Source organism: Protopterus annectens, chromosome 3.part0, assembly GCF_019279795.1.
Source record: "Protopterus annectens isolate FY-2018-M chromosome 3.part0, PAN1.0, whole genome shotgun sequence".
Taxonomy (NCBI): Eukaryota; Metazoa; Chordata; order Ceratodontiformes; family Protopteridae; genus Protopterus; species Protopterus annectens.
Window position 1 is genome coordinate 619946770 of NC_056731.1, and position 22625 is coordinate 619969394.

The following is a 22625-nucleotide window of genomic DNA, read 5'->3' on the forward strand; positions in this document are numbered from 1 at the left end:
TGCAAAGTACTCTGTCAGAAATATTGAGTGAGTAAACAGGTCTAGCCAAGGAAGTGATTCTTCTTAGCTGGGATGCAGGATCTTAATTGTGTGGTTAAAGGAAGGCCTTGTTAAGTTTAATTCTAGTGGCTGCCAAAAAAGCAATTACTTGACAATGGAAATTAGTGTCTAAACCAACTGTATTTGAAATATTGAATGTTGTAACACAGATAAAACAGCCGGAAGTATGATCTTTTGAAAATGGAGGGCACAAATTGCAAAAATGGAAATTTGGGGAACAATAAACATAGAATATAAAGTTCAGGAAGAGGAGGAGTCAGATTTAAGGAAAGGTAGGATATGATATTGGACTGATGACATTTATAAAAAAAGTGTGTGATGTGTAATGTATGTAATTCAAAAAAGTTTTAATTTGGTTTGTTTTTTTAAGTTAATGTTTGTTGCCTTTGTCTTAAGTGATAAATTAATAAAGGTGTTACAAAGTAAGTAATCTGTTTGGCATTTGCCACAGCTAAAACTTACTGGTATGACTCATTAACTATCCAGGATTTTGCAGCATTCTTTACCTCATTTATGTGGGTTTGAGTCATCTACAGTAAACAGTTACTGCTGTTGGATAATCATGTAGAGTTTCATGAAAGAAAGATAAATATGTTTACGTCTGCTATATACTGATGCTTCAGTTTTCTCTTACTACATACTGATAACCTTATGGGTATGCACTGATGAAATTGCTAAACAGGACATAAGTTATAAAAAGTACAAGTTTAACTACAATTTATTGTGTAATATATTTCATATTCTTTTAAGTTATTTCAGGTTTGTGATATTGTGTCTGCATGGTGTAAAAAGTCAAAACTTATGCTGTAGTCCTTCAACGTTATGATGGTAATTTTTTTTCATGTATTCTGCAGTATCTGAAGGAACAGTTAACACACTGATTGGAAACCACAACAACATGATGTTTATCTATCAGGACGTAACTCTGAAATGGGCTGCTCAGCTTCCATATACCCCTGTTACTGTTCATGTCGCCACTTTTCAGTAAGTATCTAAGCATTTTGTGTACCTCTGAATATTGATCTCTTTAGCAGGTGGGTTCTAAGTAAAATCAGCAAATGGCTATAATTGGGAATTTGGCTGTTAAGAGAATTTTTTGCTTTATCAGTGATCTACATAAAATACCCAAGGTCTTCAATATCCCTACTTATCAACTTAGTAAGAAAGCCATTTTGTTGAGCTAACTTCTTGAATTTGTAATGTTATTGTACCACTGGTTTGAAACACTGTTGTATCATGCTAAGGATATGAACAGTATTACACTTATAACAGAGCAATTCCTTTGAGTACCGTATGTGTTTCAGGAATAACAAAAAATGTGCTGTTTGAGAATATTTGTGGTTTTTTACACATTTTTGGACCAGTTTTGTTTTTGTAATGGGCCCCAGCCATGAAACAAAATGACTGTCCAAGTCAGTATTAATTAATTATCACCTAGCCGTGTTGAATTTCACACCTCCTGACTCCTACAGATATCCTGGCTTGACGGCATTTACCTGGGCTAAGTTCCTTAGAGAGCAGATGTTTTCGCGTTTCACTGTCTGTCATCACACTTGGGTTAGCCTGCTAGGGGTAGCCCTCAGTCAGCCCGAATACCAGAGGCTTAGTATTTCTGCATCGGTTGCTGTCACTTCAGGACTGACGTCAGGTCATCAGTGGTATAAAAACAGGCAGCCAACACCATTACATCTGTCTTTCTTGCTGAGGAGCCCGAAGCAGAAGCAGGTCACATGAGTGCTAGTTGGCTGCTACCTGAGTTTTTGTTTCCGAAATTGAATCACCTTGAAGTCTTCAAAAGCTAAGTCTATGCAGACAGTCAAAAGATGTTTTGCAGGTACAGCTTCCAAGATTCAGAAGGCATTGCTCCTCAAAACATTGGTCCTTTCCAGCCCCCTCAAGGCCACCTCAAACTAGACCTAGGGGAAACAGACCCCCCCAGACTACTATCTGAGGGTATGCAGAGAGCTAAGCAATGGAGTACCTTCACTTCTAAAACAGGGAGTGCTTAGTCACCCCCTTATGGAAAAAATTCACAATGACTTCTCCACTCCTCCCCTCACCTCTGCCCAATTGCTTGTGCCCCTAGGAGGAAAATTTGCCCACCATGCAAAAAACTGGACCTCCATCACCAATGATCGATGGGTCCTCAACATAGTATCCCAGGGGTACAGATTTTATTTTCACATGTTGCCATCCCGAAAAGGGTTCCCAGACCTTCCTCCAAACCAGTGGGCAGAGGCACAAAACCAATTTCAGTCCCTGCTCTCCATAAGGGGAATTCAGTCTGTTCCTGCAGAACAGATAGGCCAAGGTTTTTAGTCCAGACTTTTCCTTGTACCCAGAAAAGAGGGCACCTGGCACCCAATCTTAGATCTATCCATTCTAAACACCTTCTTGGTGGTACCAAAATTCAAAATACTCACCCTACAGCAGCTTCTCCCTATGCTGTCCAGAGATGCCTGATAGGCCTCCTTTAGGTGTAGGGTGGCTAATCTGCATATCCCAGTCAGGGACTCCTGCAGGAAATATCTACGTTTCAGGGCAGGATCTATGCATTATCAGTTCTCTGCACTTCCCTTTGGCTTATCCACTGCTCAAAGAGTTTTCACAAAATGCCTGGCTCATGCCATTGCCTATTGCAGACAGAGAAATATTCAAATTTTCCCCTACTTGGAAGATTGGCTGATTCAGGCAGACAGTCAGGAACAGCTGTTGCAGCACCTGACATTTGTAAAGGACCTTCTAACCTCCCTGGGGTACACTATCAACGAAAAGAAATCCAAACTAGTCCCCAGTCAAAAAATTGTATTCCTGGGAACAAGCTTGGACACAGCATCCCAGATGGCATTCATTACTCCGGAAAAACAAGCCTATCTGACAGCCTACTTCTCTCAAATGACCACCAGAACCCAGTTATCCGCAAGGAAAATCCTGCAAGCTCTAGGGTTCATAGCCCCCTGCATTCTACTAATTTCGTATGCCAGATTGCATATGAGGAAACTTCATTGGTACTTAAAAAGTCTTTGGTGCCAACATTCTTAGCACCTGGAAACTATCATACCTATGATACCTTGTCTAAGGAAAGAGTTCCTTTGGTGGGCAGCAGCATGCAACCACAACACGGGCCTTCCCTTTACACAACCCCACGCCGCCCAGACCCTAACCACAGATGCATCAGACTATGCCTGGGGTGCACATCTGGATGGCAGGTGCATTCAGGGCCACTGGAGCCCAAATCAAATTCATCTGCATGTCAACCAAAAAGAGATGCTAGCTGTTCAGCATACTCTGACAGCTTTCAGATCCCTACTCTCTCTGGTGCCTCTACTAATCAAAACCGACAACACCACAGTGATGTGGTACATCAACAAGCAGGGTGAACCCACTCTTACCCACTCTGCAGGCTGGCCATGACCCTTTGGAACCTGGCCTCAGCCATGCATATTCACCAGCAAGCTCAATTCCTGCCAGGCAACCAGAACTCTCTGGCAGGCAACTTAAGCAGAAACCTCCTAGACCCACACGAGTGGCAATTAAACCACAACACCTTCAGCCTTGTGACCCAGAAATGGGGTACCCTGAAGGTAGACTTATTTGCCTCCCCCCACAACCACCAGCTCAGCAGATTCTGCACCAGGGAACCTCACAGCAAGGCCTGTAAAGTGGATGCCGTATCCTTCCAGTGGGCAAACCTCTCAATTTATGCATTTCCCCCTCTACCTCTTCTTACAAGAGTGTTACTCAAGATAAGGGATGAAAGACCAAGGGCAATCCTGATTGCCCCAGACTGGCCATGCCAACACTGGTACCCACTACTGCGCAGTCTATCACCGTTGCCTCCATGGCACCTCCCCCAGATCCCAGCTCTCCTGGGAGGGACAGCAGGAGGGACAGTTCTTGCATCCGCAGTTGCAGACCCTGAACCTTCCAGCCAGGCTTATTCCTTGACTTCTCCTCCAGTGGCCAGCCTAAGTAATCAGGTTCTGGATGTCATACATGAAGCCAGATGACCCAGTACAAGAAAATCCTATGCTGACAAGTGGAAAAGGTATTGTTCCTGGATCCACACTAAAGGAGCCGATCCAGCACAGCCCTCCTTACCTCTCATCCTGGATTACCTAGCAGACCTACTCCACAGGGGCCTATCCTTCTCTTCCATTAAGATCCATGCCTTTGCTATCTCTGCTCTTACAGCACCGAGCCACCTCTCTTTTCACACCCTCTAATCAAGCAGTTCCTGAGAGGGGGCTAACAACCTAAGGCCACCAAGAAGAGCCCCTACCCCTGCTTGGGACCTTAACTTTGTGTTGGAAAAGCTCAAGTTACCCCTTCCCCCCCTTTGAGTCTGCAGCATCAGCAGAGTTAAAATTCCTCTCTTGGAAAACAGCCTTGTTTCTGGCCATCACTTCAGCTAGAAGAGTGTCTGAGCTACAAGCACTTATGACTATGGAACCCTTCATCATTTTTCATGCTGACAGGGTCTCCCTCAGGACTAACCCAAATTTTATGCCTAAAGTGGTGTCCAGTGTGGCTCTCAACCAATCTATTCATTTGCCCACCTTTTTCCCTAATCCTCAAAATAAGGGGGAAAGGATCCTGTACTCTTTAGATGTGCACAGACAGACAGCTCAGATTCTACCTTGATAGGACTAAGCCCTTTAAGAAATCTGACGAGTTACTAGTCAGCTTTGCACCAGGGGCAGAGGGCAAGGCCATATCAAAACAAACCATCTCCAAATGGATAACACACTGTATACATTTCTGTTACAAACACCATGGGAAACCACCCTCTCAGGTGGTCAGAACACATTCCACTAGGGCAACTTTAACCTCTACAGCCTTTCTCAGAGGAGTCCCTACCAGGGACATTCTGGAAACTGCAACTTGGAGTTCTTTTCATACCTTCACCAAGCATTACCACCTGTCTATCTTTTCCATATCTAAGGCGGACTTTGCAACCGCAGTCCTGCAGGGCATACTAGCCAGCCCCAACTCTTCTTGACTGCCTCAACCCATTCTTCAGCTTTGGGAATCAACCCAAGTGTGATGACTGCAAAAGTGAAACACGAAGAACATAGTACAGTTGTGCACACTTATCATAAATGTAGATGTTCGAGTGTATTCACTGTTGCATTCCTGGTTTCCCACCCTACAGCCCCCTTGTCTCTCTCTCTCTCTCTTCCTCACTCCTTACAGGGCTATTGGTATTTACTTTTTACTGGTGGTGTTTCTCCACCATAACTTAGCTCCCTATTTAGGGGCTCCTGACATTTGGGGGCAAGAAAAACTGATGCAATGGCGTTGGCTGCCTGTTTTTATACCACTGACAACCTGATGTCAGTCCTGAAGCAACAGCAACCGATGCAGAAATACTAAGCCTCTGGTATTTGGGTCAACTGAGGGCTACCCCAATCAGGATAACCCAAGTGTGATGACTGCAACAGTGAATACACTCGAACATCTACATTTATGGTAAGTGTGCACAACTGTACTTTTTACATCCTGATTGTAAACAATCTATTTATCTTGAAAACTTGTAAAAGTTACAAAAGAAGTTAAAATGTGAAGGTTCTTCAGCACAGACTCCTTTTCACAATGATGATATATATATATATATATATATATATATATATATATATATATATATATATATATATATATATATACATATACATATACATATACCTGTGTGTGTGTGTGTGTGTGTGTGTGTTAAGTAGGAATAATAGTGATTGCATACTGAATAAAATATACATTTTATTATCATTATATCAGTTATTACTATGTCTCTAACTATAGTAGAAAGACCCCAACCATGATTGTGACTTTTGTTCATGCATATGTGATCTGTAGTTTGCTGAAAAGTGTTTTTCTATATGTCGCTCCATTTTTGAGATAGTCGCATAATTTTGACTTGTGTCCATATTTTCATGCATAATGGCAAATATCAGTGTAGCAGTGCTAGTTAGAGACCAACTATCAGAGCAAATGTTTTCCAGTAGTGTGGATGTTTTCTTTTGATACCAAGGCACACCATATAAACACCTTCTGGTTCAAGTTATCAATATAATTACTAACATAGGGCATATATTGTAAATGTTTCTGAAAAATAACTCACATTTTCACTTCGACTGAGTACTCTATTAGTTTGAGGAGCCATTCCTGACCTCTGTGATAACTGGGCATGTAAAATGGTATTCCACAATATATCCAGGTGAACAGCATCTGAGATATTTACATAAATATTATATTTATGCGCACATTCACACAAACACACACACACACACACACTTATATGGTTTACTGTCAAAATTCTGGAAATCTCTTGTTAGAGTAATGACTTACTCAAGCTGAATGAGCCGAAACTACACCAACGGTTCCTCACACCACTGAATGCAGTAATGTCGATAATGTCAAAGTTGACATTATCAACATTACCTTGTTGTCAGGAGATGTCCTACACACGTTTTGCACCCCCACACACCCTGCTAGTTATATATTCTAACTCTGTGATTGCACTACAGTGAGGAAAAGGGTAATGTTCCCGATCCTTAGTGTAGTGTGATCCAGTTGTAAGGAGTGACACTCAAAACCATGAATGCAAGAAATTACTCAAACATCATTTATGTCCATAGAAATATGGCTAAACAACCTAGAACTCCTACATAATCCCCTAAAAACAAATCTACTACCTTTCATCCCTAAAACATTCTTGTAAAGCAAAACTCTTACTAAAATCACTTCATTAAATAACACCCTGATTAAACGGGTCCCTAACACAAAACTCTTAGGCATCACCATTGATAACGCCATGAAATCTGACCTATAGTTTGAAACAGTTATTAAAAAAACACCAAAATCTCAGTCTGTTATACAGAATAAAACCTCTGGCTAACAAATAGAACTAAAGAAGCCATAGCTAAAGCCTATCTCTTGCCTACCACACCATATGCTTCCCCACTCTTTATTAACCTACAGACTTCTACATAGACAAGGCTGGAACAATGCTGCAATAAAATAGCTCACTTTGCTGCAAATCTCTCCTTTTAGAACTCATCACCATTCTGCTTTTGGCAACATCACCTCCACAGAAGTCAGCTGCTGCTAACGCATACTCTAACATACTACCCTGATAAGTATCTGGCACTAAAAGGCATGTTTCATCATTTCCACCATACCAAAGCTTATTGCTATAAAGAAAATCTCTTCCCAAAATGAACTGAGAGCCTCCTTACCCTCTGGAATAACTTCCCACATGCTGTCAGGTTTCTTGAAAACCAGCAGGCATTCAAAGCACATCTAAGAGAACACCTCCTAATTTCTTGGCTCTGTATCTGCACAGCTGCAGGATAAGCATAACATCTTTGCTTTCTTTCTCCTCTTGTACTGTCTCTCTCTCGCTCTCTCTCCACTACATTGTTACCAACTGTCACTCTGTCTTCATCCACCCCACCTTCTACCTATGCCTCTCTTAACTCTCTTTTACCACTTACATCATTTATATCTCAAAATTAAATCAATCTTTTGCTATGCCCCCTTGTAAATAACAAGAGTATTCTGTATTGTGACATCTACCCTACTGCATAGTTATTTATCTAACTATATCCTTACAGAGTATACTTAGTATAAGAAGTCTTACTACTGTATGCATAGTTACTAGCCTATTTATTTTGACATTGAAAATTTTAGTTTAGTTGTATTTTGCTTGACATTGTTGACATTCTGCAATGTAAAAGGTTTTCATTGTATGGCATGTACTACAACTTTTCTCCTGGGTCTTTGCTGAAAAGGGTCCTTTGTGCCCAGTCGGACTTCTCAGGTCAACAGATGTAAAGTAAATAAATTCCTGTCCTGTTTGTGAACCTGTGCTGTAAAATGCAGCTCCCCAGTGTTACTAATTGGATACTGGCTGAGATATGTACATGTACTATGCAAATATGCATAAATAGCATATACATATGTATACATATATATATATATATATATATATATATATATATATATATATATATATATGTATATATATATATATATATATATATTAATAAAATTTGATAGTCAAGACCACAAACAGTGAGGAGAATAAAGCCAAATAAAACCTATTTACGCGTTTCGTCCACGTTTAATAATCATGAACTTCATCAGAAAAGGCTTACACAAAACACATGGTCATTAAATACTTTTGATGACATCACATGAATTTACAAATTATCCAACCACAACACTCAAAAATGATTCATTAAAGACATATTGTCTATTTAAAAAAAAATTGTGTTTTGTGTAAGCCTTTTCTGATGAAGTTCATGATTATTAAACGTGGACGAAACGCGTAAATAGGTTTTATTTGGCTTTATTCTCCTCACTGTTTGTGGTCTTGACTATCAAATTTTATTAAGTTATTGTGGTCCAAGTTCGTTTTTATATATATATATATATATATATATATATATATGTATATATATATATATATATATATATATATATATATATATATATATATATACATATATAGTGCTAAAGAACAGAATGAGTATATTTTTCTGAACCTGGAACTGCAGTTAAGGAAGAAAATAAATGTGAAATTCAGAAAGTGAGACGTAGAGGAACTTAAGTCAAAGACTTCCTTTTCCTGTGTGTTTGCAAGAAAGTGCATGAGGATAAATGTATGATGAAAGAAGTGTTTGAACAGGTTGTGGGAGGTGTGGGTGACACTGGATGTGCATGAGAGGAAACTGCACTGTATTTCAAACGCTATAATGATAAATGTGAAATGGAAAACAGTGAGGTATTGGTCATCCTAAATTGTTTTTTTTCCCCCTGTGGTTATGAGAGGTAGACTGTAATATAAGAACATGTGGTTAGTATGATGAAAAGGGATATGCCACAAAAAGTTGTTGACCTAAGTGTAGAAGATTAAAAGATGCACTGAATTTAGACATTTTAGTTTGACTATCTTGTACTTGAAAAGGAAAGGAAAAGTTAGAAGAGGAAGAAATTATTTCACAAAAAAGACAAGTTGCTGATGATATAACTGAAGATATCTTGGAGGAGGTTTTATGGCGGAGCTAACTGAATAAGGTTATGTAACTAATATTATGAAGAATGTTGGAAATTAGGTAATAAATACTTGACAAAGAGAAAATATTACAGTGCAACATCAAAACAGATATGCAGCACCATGGAGGGAAGAAGGGGGAAAAAGGATAATTTGAAATATAAGAACAAGAAGGAAATGATATATTAATTGGAGGGAGGGTGTGGAAAAGAAAAAGAAAATCTTGAAATAATAAAGATGCAAAAAAGAAAGGGGTGACTTAGGAATATTAGCACTGAATGTAAATAGCAGTCAGATTTATATTATAACTATGGTGTAAAAATAAATATGGTGGTAATATGTTGAATATGAGATGTCAAGGAAGAAAAAATAATTGAGAAACTATAAGGTAAACAGATTATATGGCTAATAGGGAGTGATGTATTCAGAGACAGGATTTTTTTTAATGAACAGATAAAGAATACTGGATGTGACTGTAGTGGTACTTGGAAAACTAATGTCATGTTCATAGGTTCATATGCAAGTAAAAGCTACCCTTGCAGGCCATTTTAAGCCTTGCCAATTTCACTTTTTATGCATGAAATAACCTGTTCCATTTTGTTATAGATTGTCATTAACCATCCCATGGTCGATAATTATATATTACCGTAATGAGAGTAACTGGGTCATACCATAGATAATTTGAGGGGACCTGTGCATGGGGCAAAGCTTTTAGGAGCTGCCTCTGCCCATTAGTAGTACAGGGAGCAGTTCTGGGGTAAACTTTCAGTTTCCCATCCATAGAGCTAAGCTGCATTTGAATATGGACATGGATGAACTTTGTTTTATGTAGATTGGGAGTCTGTTCCACAATAGCAATATCCTCTGTGAGATATTCTTATCTCTCTAGACAGTTCTGTTGATAGTGGACAAGAGGTTTAGATCCCTATACAGAGTAGGTCTGATGCCATTTGACTTGCTGATGTGCAGTAAATCCATCAGTAATGGGTCAGAGGATGCCTTGTATGCTAGACTAAGGTCACCTCTTAGCAGTCTGTAGGATGCTGAGTATAGTAGCAGGGCTTTGAGTTGGTTCATGTAGGCGATGCCATTTGACTTGCTGATGTGCAGTAAATCCATCAGTAATGGGTCAGAGGATGCCTTGTATGCTAGACTAAGGTCACCTCTTAGCAGTCTGTAGGATGCTGAGTATAGTAGCAGGGCTTTGAGTTGGTTCATGTAGGCAATGCTGTTTAAGCCTTGTATACTTTTAGTAAGGTTTCTCTGTGGATATTCCAGTTGTATGTGATACAAGGTAAAAGGAATGTTGTGCAAGTATAATTGTAGTGTATGCATGCACCAGTACTATGTGACATTTATTATGGTTGGAAATTTTGACTGCAATTTTTGAAAGGAGAGATATAAATAATACAATATATTAAAGTAATAAGAGATGATATTTGATTTGGGGGGGTTGCAAATTGGAAAATTAGAGAAAAGGCATATAAATGATAGACTTTTAGAACTGAAATAGATTGTGTGGTATATTCACATGATATAAAAGAAATAACAGGTGAAGGTAGAAATAGTTGAGTTTTCACACTATAAAGTGGTATGGGCTATAACAGGGGTTGAAGGAGAAATAAAAGAGTGAAAGGAATGGAAAGATTGCTAAAACAGATGAGAGAAAAAGGGAACTTGACTGTATGGGAGCAGCTTATAACAAGAGTACATTATTAAAACTGGACAGATTAGTGATGTGTATATAAGAAAAATACAAGAAACTGTTTTTGATTGTGGAAAAAACAACTGAAGCAAAGGAACAGAATATATAATGACATTAATTTATTTATTGACATTTGATTACTGGGAAATTCTGACTGGGTGGAGGCCCGGGTAGAAAATCTCCAAAGTACTACAAAAAAACATTATAGGAATAATATTTAAGTTCCTAAAAATAACACAAAAAATGAATACAGTTTAAAATAATTGTACCAAATTAGACATAATAAGAAAATATTGGTTAAGAGCAGATGCAAATTATATGACAATGATTTAATAGATAGAAATTTTAGCCGGTTTGTAGAGAAGTTAAAGGTAAGTTAGTACAATACAAGCAAGAACTGCATTACAAAGTGAGAGAAAAAAATGGGCTTATGGTATACTTAGAGAAAGCCAATGAAGAGAAATTGATAGAAGTAAGAAAGTGAATGAATAAGTTGAGAATAAGGAGATGTAAGGTACGGATAGGTATTTGTCAACATGTAGGGGTATAGTTTATCCTGTTGTTGAGCAAGAACAGATCCAGCTTTTGGCTAGGAAATCTTTCAGAATGGTTTTGAAGGATGGGAGGGAGGGTATTGTCTGGATGAATAGAGATAAGGATTTCCAGGCCTCAGCAGTGTGGTACAAGTACAGAGAATGTCCAGCAGATGTGATAGGTTTGTGGACAGACAAGAGTTTTTGGTCAATGGATTATAATGACCAGCTAGGAACATAGTTGTGTAGAATGTTATTTAGTGCTGGACTAGCAGACAGATTCTGGATAATGTTACAGGTTATAAGAAGTTGTGCATATGTTAGCTGATGGGGTAGTTCTAACCAATTTAGGCTTTTTAGTGCTATACAGTGTTGTGTTCTGAAAGGGGTATTTGTTGCAAATTTAGCAAATTTGGTATACCACTCTTCAAGTTTTGATTTTTGTGATGCCAGAAGGTTAATAAATGATGGGAGTGTCATAAAGTGTGGGGAGGAAATGAGTAATGGCAACTGTAGCTTTAATTCCTTTGGTGAGAAAGTGTTTGTCTCTATTGCTAGATTTTGATACGTTTTGATAAGTTTTTCGTATGCAATTTTGTGTATGCAGGTTGAATTTAAGATTGTTATCCTTTATAATGCGTAATAATTTGCTATGAGAATTAACTTCAGTGGTTGTATAACCAAGAGAGAGGACTTTACATTTTGTTTTTCATGGGAGAAGGATTTTGGGGAAAAAGTAGCACTTTGTTTTTTTTTTTGTAGAAGTTAGAAAGCCATGTTTCAATTGGTGTTAAAGCTGGCTGAGTGATTTTTTGGAGGTGTACTACATTGTCATATATGCAAATGAGTGTGGAGTCATCTGCATATTGTATTAGGGCAGCCTGTTCTGTGGATGTGTGGAGGGTGTTGGTGAGAATGTTAACAGATGAGACTAAAGATAGAGCTTTGTGGTACAGTGATGTTGACTGGGAGGTATGGAGAGATGGTGGAGTGCCATTTTACTGACTGATACCTATTGGACAGGTTGCTTTTGAAACATAGAAGGGTAGGCCAAGAGAAACTTAATGAGGACATTTGAAATAAAAGTTTGCTGTGACAAACTGTGTTGAAGGCTTTAGACAATTCTAGAAATAAAGGGCAAACTAGTTTGCCTTTATCTCTAGCTTTATTGACAGTATCTGTATGGGTTAGATGTGCAGTGTTAGTACTGTGGAAGGATAAAAGCCATGTTGTGTGGGTGATAGGAGGTCTCCCTGCAGGATTTAGTGTAGCAATTGTTTTTCAATACATTTTTCAATTATTTTTGGAGAGAGGAGATAAGATTGCTATAGGTCTAAAGTTAGTAATGTCTGTTGAATTTCCTCCTTTGTGCAGAGGGATATTGTGTGACTTTTTCCAGTGAGAGGGAACATGGGATTCCGTGACTGACTGTTTAGAAGGATTGAGACAGGATAGGAAATGCTATCTGCTATTATTTTAAGGTAATCACTTGGAAGGTCATCAGCTGAAGTAGAGTATGGTTTGAGTTTAAGAGTAGTTATATATAGGATGCGGGCACATGTTTGAAAGTGAATGTGGTGATAATATGTCTGCTGGGCAGGGTTAGGATTAGATTTGGGGAATCCTTGGTTAGAGATGCTGTACTATCTATTTTCTTATTTTATCACTATATTGTTCTATTTCTTTTTTGTGCAAATATTAAATATAGCAGAGAGAAATTATAAAAAGAAACATGACAATGTGGTGACAGAAAGAAAAATAGAAAGGGAGCTGCATGGCAAAAGCAGTGAAAACATTAAAATATATGGTTTAAACAGCACTTTTTATTTAGAAAGGAAAACTAGAGGAAGTTTGCCCATTTTTGAGAAAAGAGATAAGAATAATAGATGGAAAATGGATGCATTATTTGATGAAGAAGTAAATATTTAATATAGCAGAGAAAATAATGTAAATTGTGTAAAAGTTTGTGAGTTAGAATATATGAAAAGGAAGTAATACAAGAAAAACAGTGGAGGAAGAACTTCTAATATGGCTACCACACTGAGTAACAGCTTTGCTTCAACTCTTCTATTATGAAAACAGAAACTTGGGAAAGAGAGCCTGTGAATTTGTTTTTGCTAAATTTCAGTTACTGGCTAGTAAGTGCATTATCTGGGTGCTAACAAAGAAGAAATTTAGAAAACCTGAAAGAAAATCAGCTGCAAAAGTTGAAGAGAAAATACTGGCTGCGAAGAATCCTCCAGTTGTTGGTTAAAGTAAACGAAACATTGAAGTATATCAACTCAAACAACAAAAGGCTGGAAAAACATGTCAGCTTTAAACAGACATTCAGATGAACTGATAAAACTGCAGAAAGCAGAGGCTGAAATGAAGAAAAGGCTTGCTGAGTACGTGACTGCATAATAAGGGATGTTTCAAAAAATGTTAGAATTCAAGGACAGAGCATATAGGGAAAAGCTGAAATTTTCTACTGCACCAGAAAACTGGAATGAACAAACTGTATTAATTTTATGAAAGCATAAATAAGCAACTGGACTGCTATTCCACAGCAGGACTAGTTAATTGAAACTGCGCATAGTGTACATGTTCCAAACCTAGTCATTTGAAAGCAGCCAGGACCGCTAGTAGTAAAGATGCAGTCCTACCAGCAGAAATAATTGATTCTCACAAAAGTGTGGCAGAAAGGACAAAGTACGAACAGTTGGAGACTGTAGAGTGTTTGTGGAAAATGATTACTCACAATACAACAGGCAGAAGAGAAGTAAATTTATTGCAGCAATCAAGGAATGTCAAGAAGCAGGCATGAGATTCAAGCTGTTGTATCCAGCTATCTTCAGAAATTTTTTTCTTGGAGGTTCAAAGTACATTTTTGATGAACATGCTAAGAAGGAAATACATTTTTGTCTAACAGTAAGTGAGTTACCAAACATAAGAGGATTCTGCTTTTTATTCTTCTGATAATAAAACTCAGAGATAAACTATACCAGTGAAACATTTTCCAGTGTTCAAAAAGAAAGTGCTTTAGAGAGAGAAAAAAGCCATTTATTGACTACAAGAGCAAGAAGTACATTGGAAATAAACCAGAGGCTGTGGATGGGAGATGGAAATCAACAGGATGAAAAGCAGCAACTTGGAAATTAATGAATAAATGTGGGATTGCAAAGCATCAATCACATTTCTGAAATATGACAGAACAAGAAAACCTAGAAATATTGGACTTTTTGACTTGGTTAAGCTTGTAGTGGACTCCAAAACATGTGCACTACTTCATGTCATTAATGTTTGGAAAAACATTAAGGAGAGGAGAAGAAGATGGAAAGAGATAACTGTAAGCAAATCCGTTTTTGTTCTTAACAGTATTTTTCTAAAGCATGACATATACTGCATGTTATTTAGTAAAGCAGTTATTTTTCTGTGTAATAAGAATACTAAAGAAAACAACTAACCTTTTCTTTTCTTCTTTCTTTCTTCTTCTTCAGTTTTAGGAAATGTAGATGCTGCAGTGAAAAGGAGAAGAAAGCCTGGATAAAAATAGCATGATATAAAAAAAAAAAAAAACTGATATACTTTTTCTTACATTTGCATAGGGGAATGTGCGGATTAAGGCCCTTGGCATAATTTAACAAGTTTTAAGTGGAAGCAAGTAAATAAAAGCACATTGATTAGTACTAAAAAGTTTAGCAAATAAATGTTCACAGTGCAACATGAGAAGTCTGTAGTGGAAGGCAGCTATGTATTTGATTCTCATGTCTTTCAGTGCATAAAATATAATGTTTTATGAAAGCATTCAAGTTGTTTTCTACATCTGGGAGTGGAATAAAGACAAGACAAGACAAAAACAGACAAAATTTAGTGCAACTAGAAACACAATCTGTATCATTTATCTTAGCATGGATAACCATCATTATAGCTCAGATCAGGCCTGTGAGTTTAGCTGTCAATCTTGGACAATTGTTCCTGTTAGGAGGGTTATAGTTCATTATTTGAAGATGTACATACTTTGTGTATTTGTATCAATAGGTTCTGGGGGCTGTTTATTGTTTGAGGGTTTTCATTATAACAAAAAAATTTGTAAGATGTGACATTGGTTCAAATGGATTTAACAAGAAACAACTGTGTAAAAGATCAACCTGCCAAGCATTAGTGTATGCATATAACTCATTTGAAGAAAGACTGTTATGCATAACAGGTGGAATAATAACTTTTTTATCACAATGGCAACACATTCCATGTTATCTATTAATGTGAATGGTCTCACAGGTATATACAAAAAGAAAGAACAGTGAACTATATTAAAATGCAGAGTGCAGATAGCTCTTTCCAAATGAGTCTCCTGTAGCATAGCTGAGTATGTGAATTTGATTGGATTTCAGGATGGTTATGCAGCAGGACATCTGAGTCAAGGGTAGTAAGGAGTACTTGTATTAATTGCTATAGGAGCTCCAAAAGTGATAGAAGAAGAATACACATATAATAATGGTAGATTTGTAGTAGTAAGGGGGTGCTGGCCAGAGAGGAGAATTATGCTGGGATGTATGTATATTTCAACTAAAATGTCTACATTGGAGCTTAAGAAAATTCTGGGAGAAATAATCAGCTTTTAACAGGGAATATTGCTTATAGATGGAGACTGGAATTTACTTTGCAACAGTGAGGATACAGCTAGGGGGCTTAAAATGGAAACTATAACAGAAGAAGGTAGATGTTTGAAGAAATTTATAAAAATATTTGGTATGGAAAATGTGAATTTAGTAGTAGGAACATGGAGATAATTTACGTATTGTTGCCCAAGGTTTAAAAACTGGACTAGGCTAGACAGAAATTATTATTCACAGGAACATGTGCATTTAATTGAGAGTTTTGACACACATCCAATAACTATTTCAGATCATGCGCCAATAATAATTAAAATAAAAATGCAGGATAATGAAATAGAAATGAAACACTGGCACTTCCCCAAAGTATTTAAGAGTTTTTAGGGACAATAGAAACTTTTTTTTAGAAAATATAGCTAGGGAGTAAGATAAAATGAAACTGGAGATCAAAAGTAGGGTAGAAATAAAAGACAAAATAGTTATAATTAAGAGGACTGAGAAAAGTTAAAGTACTGTAAAATAGGTGGAATCTCATAGAACAAGAACAGGCACAACTGCAGAGTGCTAAAGAGAAAATAATATGCATGAGTTTATAAAGACTGCTTTTAATCAACTTTTTTTTTATAGTAAATTCACAGCACAAAAGTTTTTAGCACAATGGCCCAGGCAACAGAAAGTAGAAAAGGTTGTTGCAAAGTTTAGGGAACCTATAACAAGGAATAACCAGATATCCTCTAGACATATTAAAAAATATTTCAGCAATTTTATGAAAATCTGTATAAAACAGAGAAATGTAGAAATAAAAAAAGTTCAAATGGAAATGTTTATGGGAGAATTAAAAATGCCAGCCAAGGTTAGAGGTAGATGAGGCTCAATTGCTAACAGGATAGGAGGAGATGAGCTAAAAATGGTAATATATAACCAGTCTACAGGAAAGTCTCCAGGAACAAATGGTATTCATTTGGAAGTTTGGATGCCTGGAGAGAAGGAAGTGATAAATATCTGGAAGGTTCTGTTTAACAGTATTTTAGGAGGAGGAGAAGCATCAACATCCTAGAAGAAAGCTTTAATGGCGGTAATACCTAAAGACAGTAAAGACCCATCCAATCCAGCTTCATATAAGTCCATTTCGATTCTAAATTATGATTATAAAGTGTATGCCTATAATGGCTGAAAGAATGGCAAAGGTGATACCAAAATGAATAGATATGGATCAGTGTTGTTTTGTGGAGGGGAGGCAAACATTTGACAACGTTAATAGAACAAACATGGTCCAGAGGGAAGCAGATTGTAAGAAAATTCCACTGTTGTTGGTGTGTCTTGATGCAGAAAAAGTATTCAACAGAGCAAGCTGGGATTTTATGATTAGGGCAATGGAAACATCTGCATTATCTGACAAGATAATAAGGTCAATTAGGAGGATATATGAGGTACAAAGGTGAAAATTAAATTAGGGGATGCCTGTCTGATGAGTTTTGTTTGAACAGAATCAGGCAGAGCTGTCTTTTTTCCCTTTTATTATGTACATTGTATTTAGAACCAATGTCAAAGAAAATAATGGACTCAGAAATTCAAGGATGTAATCAGTATGGTGATCAAGAAAAGCTGGTGTTATTTGTAGATGATATTATTGACCATGTTAGCCCCAATGGGCTAGTGGCATCTTCTCATGGGAGATCCAAAGTGGTATTTATACTACCAGAGAAAACCTGGCCAGGGCATCAAGGAACTTCACCTACTCCTTTTAATAGGTGCCATGGGACCTTGGTTTAACGTCTCATCAAAGGATAACTCATTCAGGTGTGTAACACCTGACCCCTCATGCTGCACTACAGTGTCTGCAATCCATTTTCCTTGTGGGAAATGGAACCCACAGCCTTTTTATGAAAGGTGAGTGTGCTACCTATTGCACCACCATCACTGCATTAAATAGATATTAAAAATCTAACGAGAATGAAAATATAAATAACATTAGTGGAAAGAAGGGTGTTTTTATAGGTAATCAATTTAAAGAAAGAAAAAAATGGCTTAGAAGGCAAACTGATGCATTGAAGGGTAAAATATATATTTTTGTCTTTTTCCTTAACTTAAACTGAAAATGAAAGCTGAAGAATTGCTGTGGTACATTGGTGTAAATAGTTAAATAGGACATACCTATTAGATACACATTTAAATAACAGCAAAACGAACAGTCAAAGGAGGTAAGGGAAGGGAAGATCTCGAGCCCTGAGGGTAATAATGATTTATGTTCTAGAACCATAATATTTGAGGCTAATTCTGAAAGACTTCCTGTCAATATAAGCGACTTACTTCAGTGTAAGCCTGATTAATAGATTAGCCCTTTATATAAGTTGAATCCTATTGCAATATATGAAGATATCTTTGTTTTTCCAAGAAGGTTAAAAGACGTGTTATCTGACTTATGGTAGCTTATCCATTCATGTTATGTACTGAAAGATCACAACTTTTTCAAGAATTAAAAAATATTTGATTTTTAACATGATTATAGTGATTTTGGGGAGACTAACTGTGGCGTTAGGAGAAGAAAATGAAATGAAGGGGGATAAGTTAAAGTCTATTAAAATGCTTTTCACAATTTTGACTAAATGTGAGATAGGAACATAAATATAAGAACAGAAAGTTAAGGACAGAAATGTACTTTTGTGTATTCCCAATGTGATTGGAAAAAGCTAATACTGGCACTACATTTTGTGGATTTTCTAGTAACAGCATAGGCTGTTTTTGGGTACTAGCAGTTTATAACTGAAGAAGATGTAAGAGATTAGCTGGGCACTGCTCAAAGTAATAGGTGTTTCAAGATGAAAGGCATGTCTTTTTTGCAGAACATTTTCAGATGAGAGATTTAGGGAATGATGAGAGTGGTGGGTTAATTACGAAAGAAATTTAAGATTATATATCTTAATATAAAATGTTTGTGGTATTATAAGAGTAGAGAAAGAAATATATGACATTGTATGAGGAAGTCGGGAGTGTCAGAGAAGTATGTAAGTGGTACAGGATATGTGCGAGGGTAGTGTGACAGCGGTGAGGTCTGCGGTGGGAGTGATGGATGCGTTTAAGGTGGAGGTGGGATTACATCAAGGATCAGCTCTGAGCCCTTTCTTATTTGCAATGGTGATGGACAGGTTGACAGACGAGATCAGACAGGAGTCCCCGTGGACTATGATGTTTGCAGATGACATTATGATCTGTAGTGAGAGTAGGGAACGGGTGGACTAGACCCTGGAGAGGTGGAGATATGCTCTAGAGTGAAGTGGAATGAAGGTCAGCAGGACTAAGACAGAATATATGTGTGTGAATGAGAAGGAGGTTAGAGGAATGGTGAGGATGCAGGGAGTAGAGGTGGCGAAGGTGGATGAGTTTAAGTACTTGGGATCAACAGTTCAGAGTAATGGTGAGTGTGGAAGAGAGGTGAAGAAGAGAGTACAGGCAGGATGGAGTGGGTGGAGAAGAGTGTCAGGAGTGATTTGTGACAGACAAGTACCAGTAAGAGTGAAAGGGAAGGTCTACAAGAGGGTAGTGAGACCAGCTATGTTATATGGGTTGGAGACAGTGGCATTGACAAAAAGGCAGGAGTCAGAGCTTGACGTGGCAGAGTTGAAGATGTTAAGATTTGCACTGGGTGTGATGAGGATGGACAGGATTAGGAATAAGTATATTAGAGGGTCAGCCCTGGTTGGAAGGTTTGGAGACAAAGCTAGAGAGGCAAGATTACGTTGGTTTGGATATGTGCTGAGGAGGGATGCAGAGTATATTGGGAAAAAGATGCTAAGGATGAAGCTGCCAGGTAACATGAAAAGAGGGAGGCCTAAGATAAGGTTTATGGACGTGGTGAGAGAGGACATGCAGGTGGTTGGTGTGTCAGAGCAAGATGCAGAGGACAGGAAGAAATGGAAACAGTTGATCTGCTGTGGCGACCCCTAATGGGAGCAGCCGAAAGAAGAAGAAGGAGATAATGAGAAAGAGTTGGGATCTCATCAATTAAAATATTTATGTTGAATGAAATGACTGTGAGAGATGAGTATTAAGGTAAAAACTATGTTGCTGAAGATAAAAAGGAAGATATTAATCCTTTTTAAGTAGGTGCATAAAATGAAACTATGCTACTGGACTTAGACTGAGAAATTAAAGTGGCAGACTTTTTTTTTAAACTGTTTATGCACAGAAACAGATTATTGGCAATAGAATGGGGCTTCAAAATGTTTCTAAAGAACCAATGGATATAGACTAAGCAGATAAATTACTATTGAAGAATTAAAAAAAAAAAAACATAAAGAGAGGAAGGATTAAGTCTGTACCAGGGATGAATGATTACACTTATTACAAGAAATAAGGAAGGAAGAATGGAAATATTTTCTTAAAGTGATATTAGAGTGGATGAATCAAGGCATAAAATTAAGAAAAATGGGTAGACTTATTATTAGCCTTCTCTGGAAGAAAGATAAAAGGAAAGTATTAAGTAACTGGAGACCCATATCTGTATGTAATATCAATTATAAAATATTCATAATGATTTTTCAAATAAGGTTTAATAATTTCATAAAAGAGGTAATTGGTGATGGTGTACATGATATGAAAGGAAAGGATAGTAGATATATGTTGGTTATAGTTAAAGAAAAAATATATGAAATTGCACAAAACCAAACTGAAGGTAAATGGATATCATACAAGATTAAAAAGGAGCATGATATTACACGTCATAGTCAGCAATGGAATATTTAAGCAATAACCCATGCCTGGGTGTGGGTAATGCTGGATTTACCCACGGTTGGTGTGGTTTGGTCACGAGAGCGAAGCCCAAGTAACCAAACAAAGACAACCATGGGTAAATCTAGCATTACCCGCACCCAGAAGTGGGTTATTGCTATTATACAATGACATTATTTAAGAAAAAAAATACTTAGTTTTTTTTAAATAATGGCATTGTATAATGCCTCCGTGCTGCCCTTCTGCAGCTGTCCGGTATCCTGGGGCAGTTCTGATGTACTGCGCATGTGTATGCTTCCGCATTACATCAGAGCTAAGTGTAGAGGAAGCAACGGAGGAAGGAAGATCTACGTTGCTTTTTTAAAGTTGTCTCCCTATGTTAAATGAGTTTAACATAACAAGATATCTTTAAAAAAAGCAACGGAGAAAGGAATATCTCTGTTCCGTTTTTTAAAGCTGTCTCGCTATGTTAAACAAGTTTAACATAGCGAGATTACAGCAACGGAGCTCTTCCGTTCTCCGTTGCTGCCTAACACAAAAAAAAAGTAAAGACTTATACTAATGAAAAAGTCCTGGCGACCGGACCTTTTACCATTAGTTTAATTCTTATCTACAACGGGCACATTGGCCAATCAGCATCCACATTTTGGAATATTAATGAGGGGTTATTGTATAATTTAAAACAGTGTGTTATTCAAGCTAGAATTATTAATTTATCAAAGTTATTTATGAAAATGGATCTACAAATATATTTTGTACTGGCTGGTTAAACAGAAAGAGAATGAAGTTAAAAGTGAGGTATGGTATCGATTCCAGATGAGTACTGTACTTTTTAGTTTGGTAATAAATGCTGTTAAGGAAAAACTACAAGATACATCTGTGAGTCAAATCTGATTTATAGGGACTTAGTGAAATTAATTATAATGATGTGTTATGAATATGATCTTGTTATAACAGTTAAAAACAAGGCATGGGTAAGAGTTGTCATGAATGGTTAGTATTTTTGTATGAGGATGGTTGGATTAGATTTAAGTAGAGAAAAAGTAAGGGATTTGGAGAAATAAAGAAAATGGGTGGTATATATTTTAATAGGTATGATACTGAATTGCCCATTCAATCTGGAGATAGATTACACTAAAACAATGGAATCATTTAATACAAATTATAAATGATTTAATTGTTTGGAAATCATATGACATATTTTCAGATAAAAGTGTACTTAGTACATTTAATAATATAAGGAAGTCTAGGCTATTTAAGTAGAATATTTATATTTCCAGGAAGGCTTGAAAAATACATATTATATGTTGCTTTTCATGCATTTTGGGGCTCTTGACTAAATCATGTAAAAAGAGATGCTGTGTGCAGTACAAAAAGAAAGAGAGGGTTGGATTTAATAAATCCAGTAATTTTTTGAACTCATTGCATTTATTTTGGGTGTTGAATGTTGTACAAATTAAAGAAAAATAAGTTGTGGCTAAAATATTTTAACACCTTTTCAAATTGCCAACAGTCCAGGAAATGTAAGAGATTATAAAAATGAAAAAGAAGCTACTGAATACCTGAATAAAAAGGAATGGTAAAGTCGTGTAGTAGAAGTGACAAAAATATAAAATGTTGGTATGAAAACATTATTGATAAATGTTAGATAACTGACCCTTGGCAAGGAATAAAAAGTAAAATTAAAGAGCTGTTATAAGTATGACAAATATTAAGGTATATTAAGGAATGTGAATATTGTTGTGGAGATTAGTACTCAATAATATTCCAGTAAAGTCATCCAGAAAGTGCAAGCAGTTATCTGGAAGATTATGTTATGTGGGTCAGAGACTGAGCAGTATTGCATGGTTTTTAGAGTGAGAAAGAATAAAAAAAAATCTGGACAGGAGTGGAAGATAAATGGAATGTTGAAAAAAGAATAGGCAAAAGGTTTTAAATTTTTTTATAAA

At 37.0% G+C, this 22625-nt stretch overlaps 1 protein-coding gene across 3 annotated transcripts in view; it reads left to right on the plus strand.

Annotated features, from left to right (window-relative positions):
- Positions 1 to 22625, plus strand: part of BBS9 (Bardet-Biedl syndrome 9) — a 2479230-nt gene that overhangs the window by 718532 nt on the left and 1738073 nt on the right. For all 3 annotated transcript variants that reach the window (XM_044065020.1, XM_044065022.1, XM_044065021.1), the window contains exon 9: positions 915 to 1044. In XM_044065020.1, the coding sequence (XP_043920955.1) occupies positions 915 to 1044 (130 nt within the window). The remainder of the gene's footprint in view (positions 1 to 914; positions 1045 to 22625) is intronic.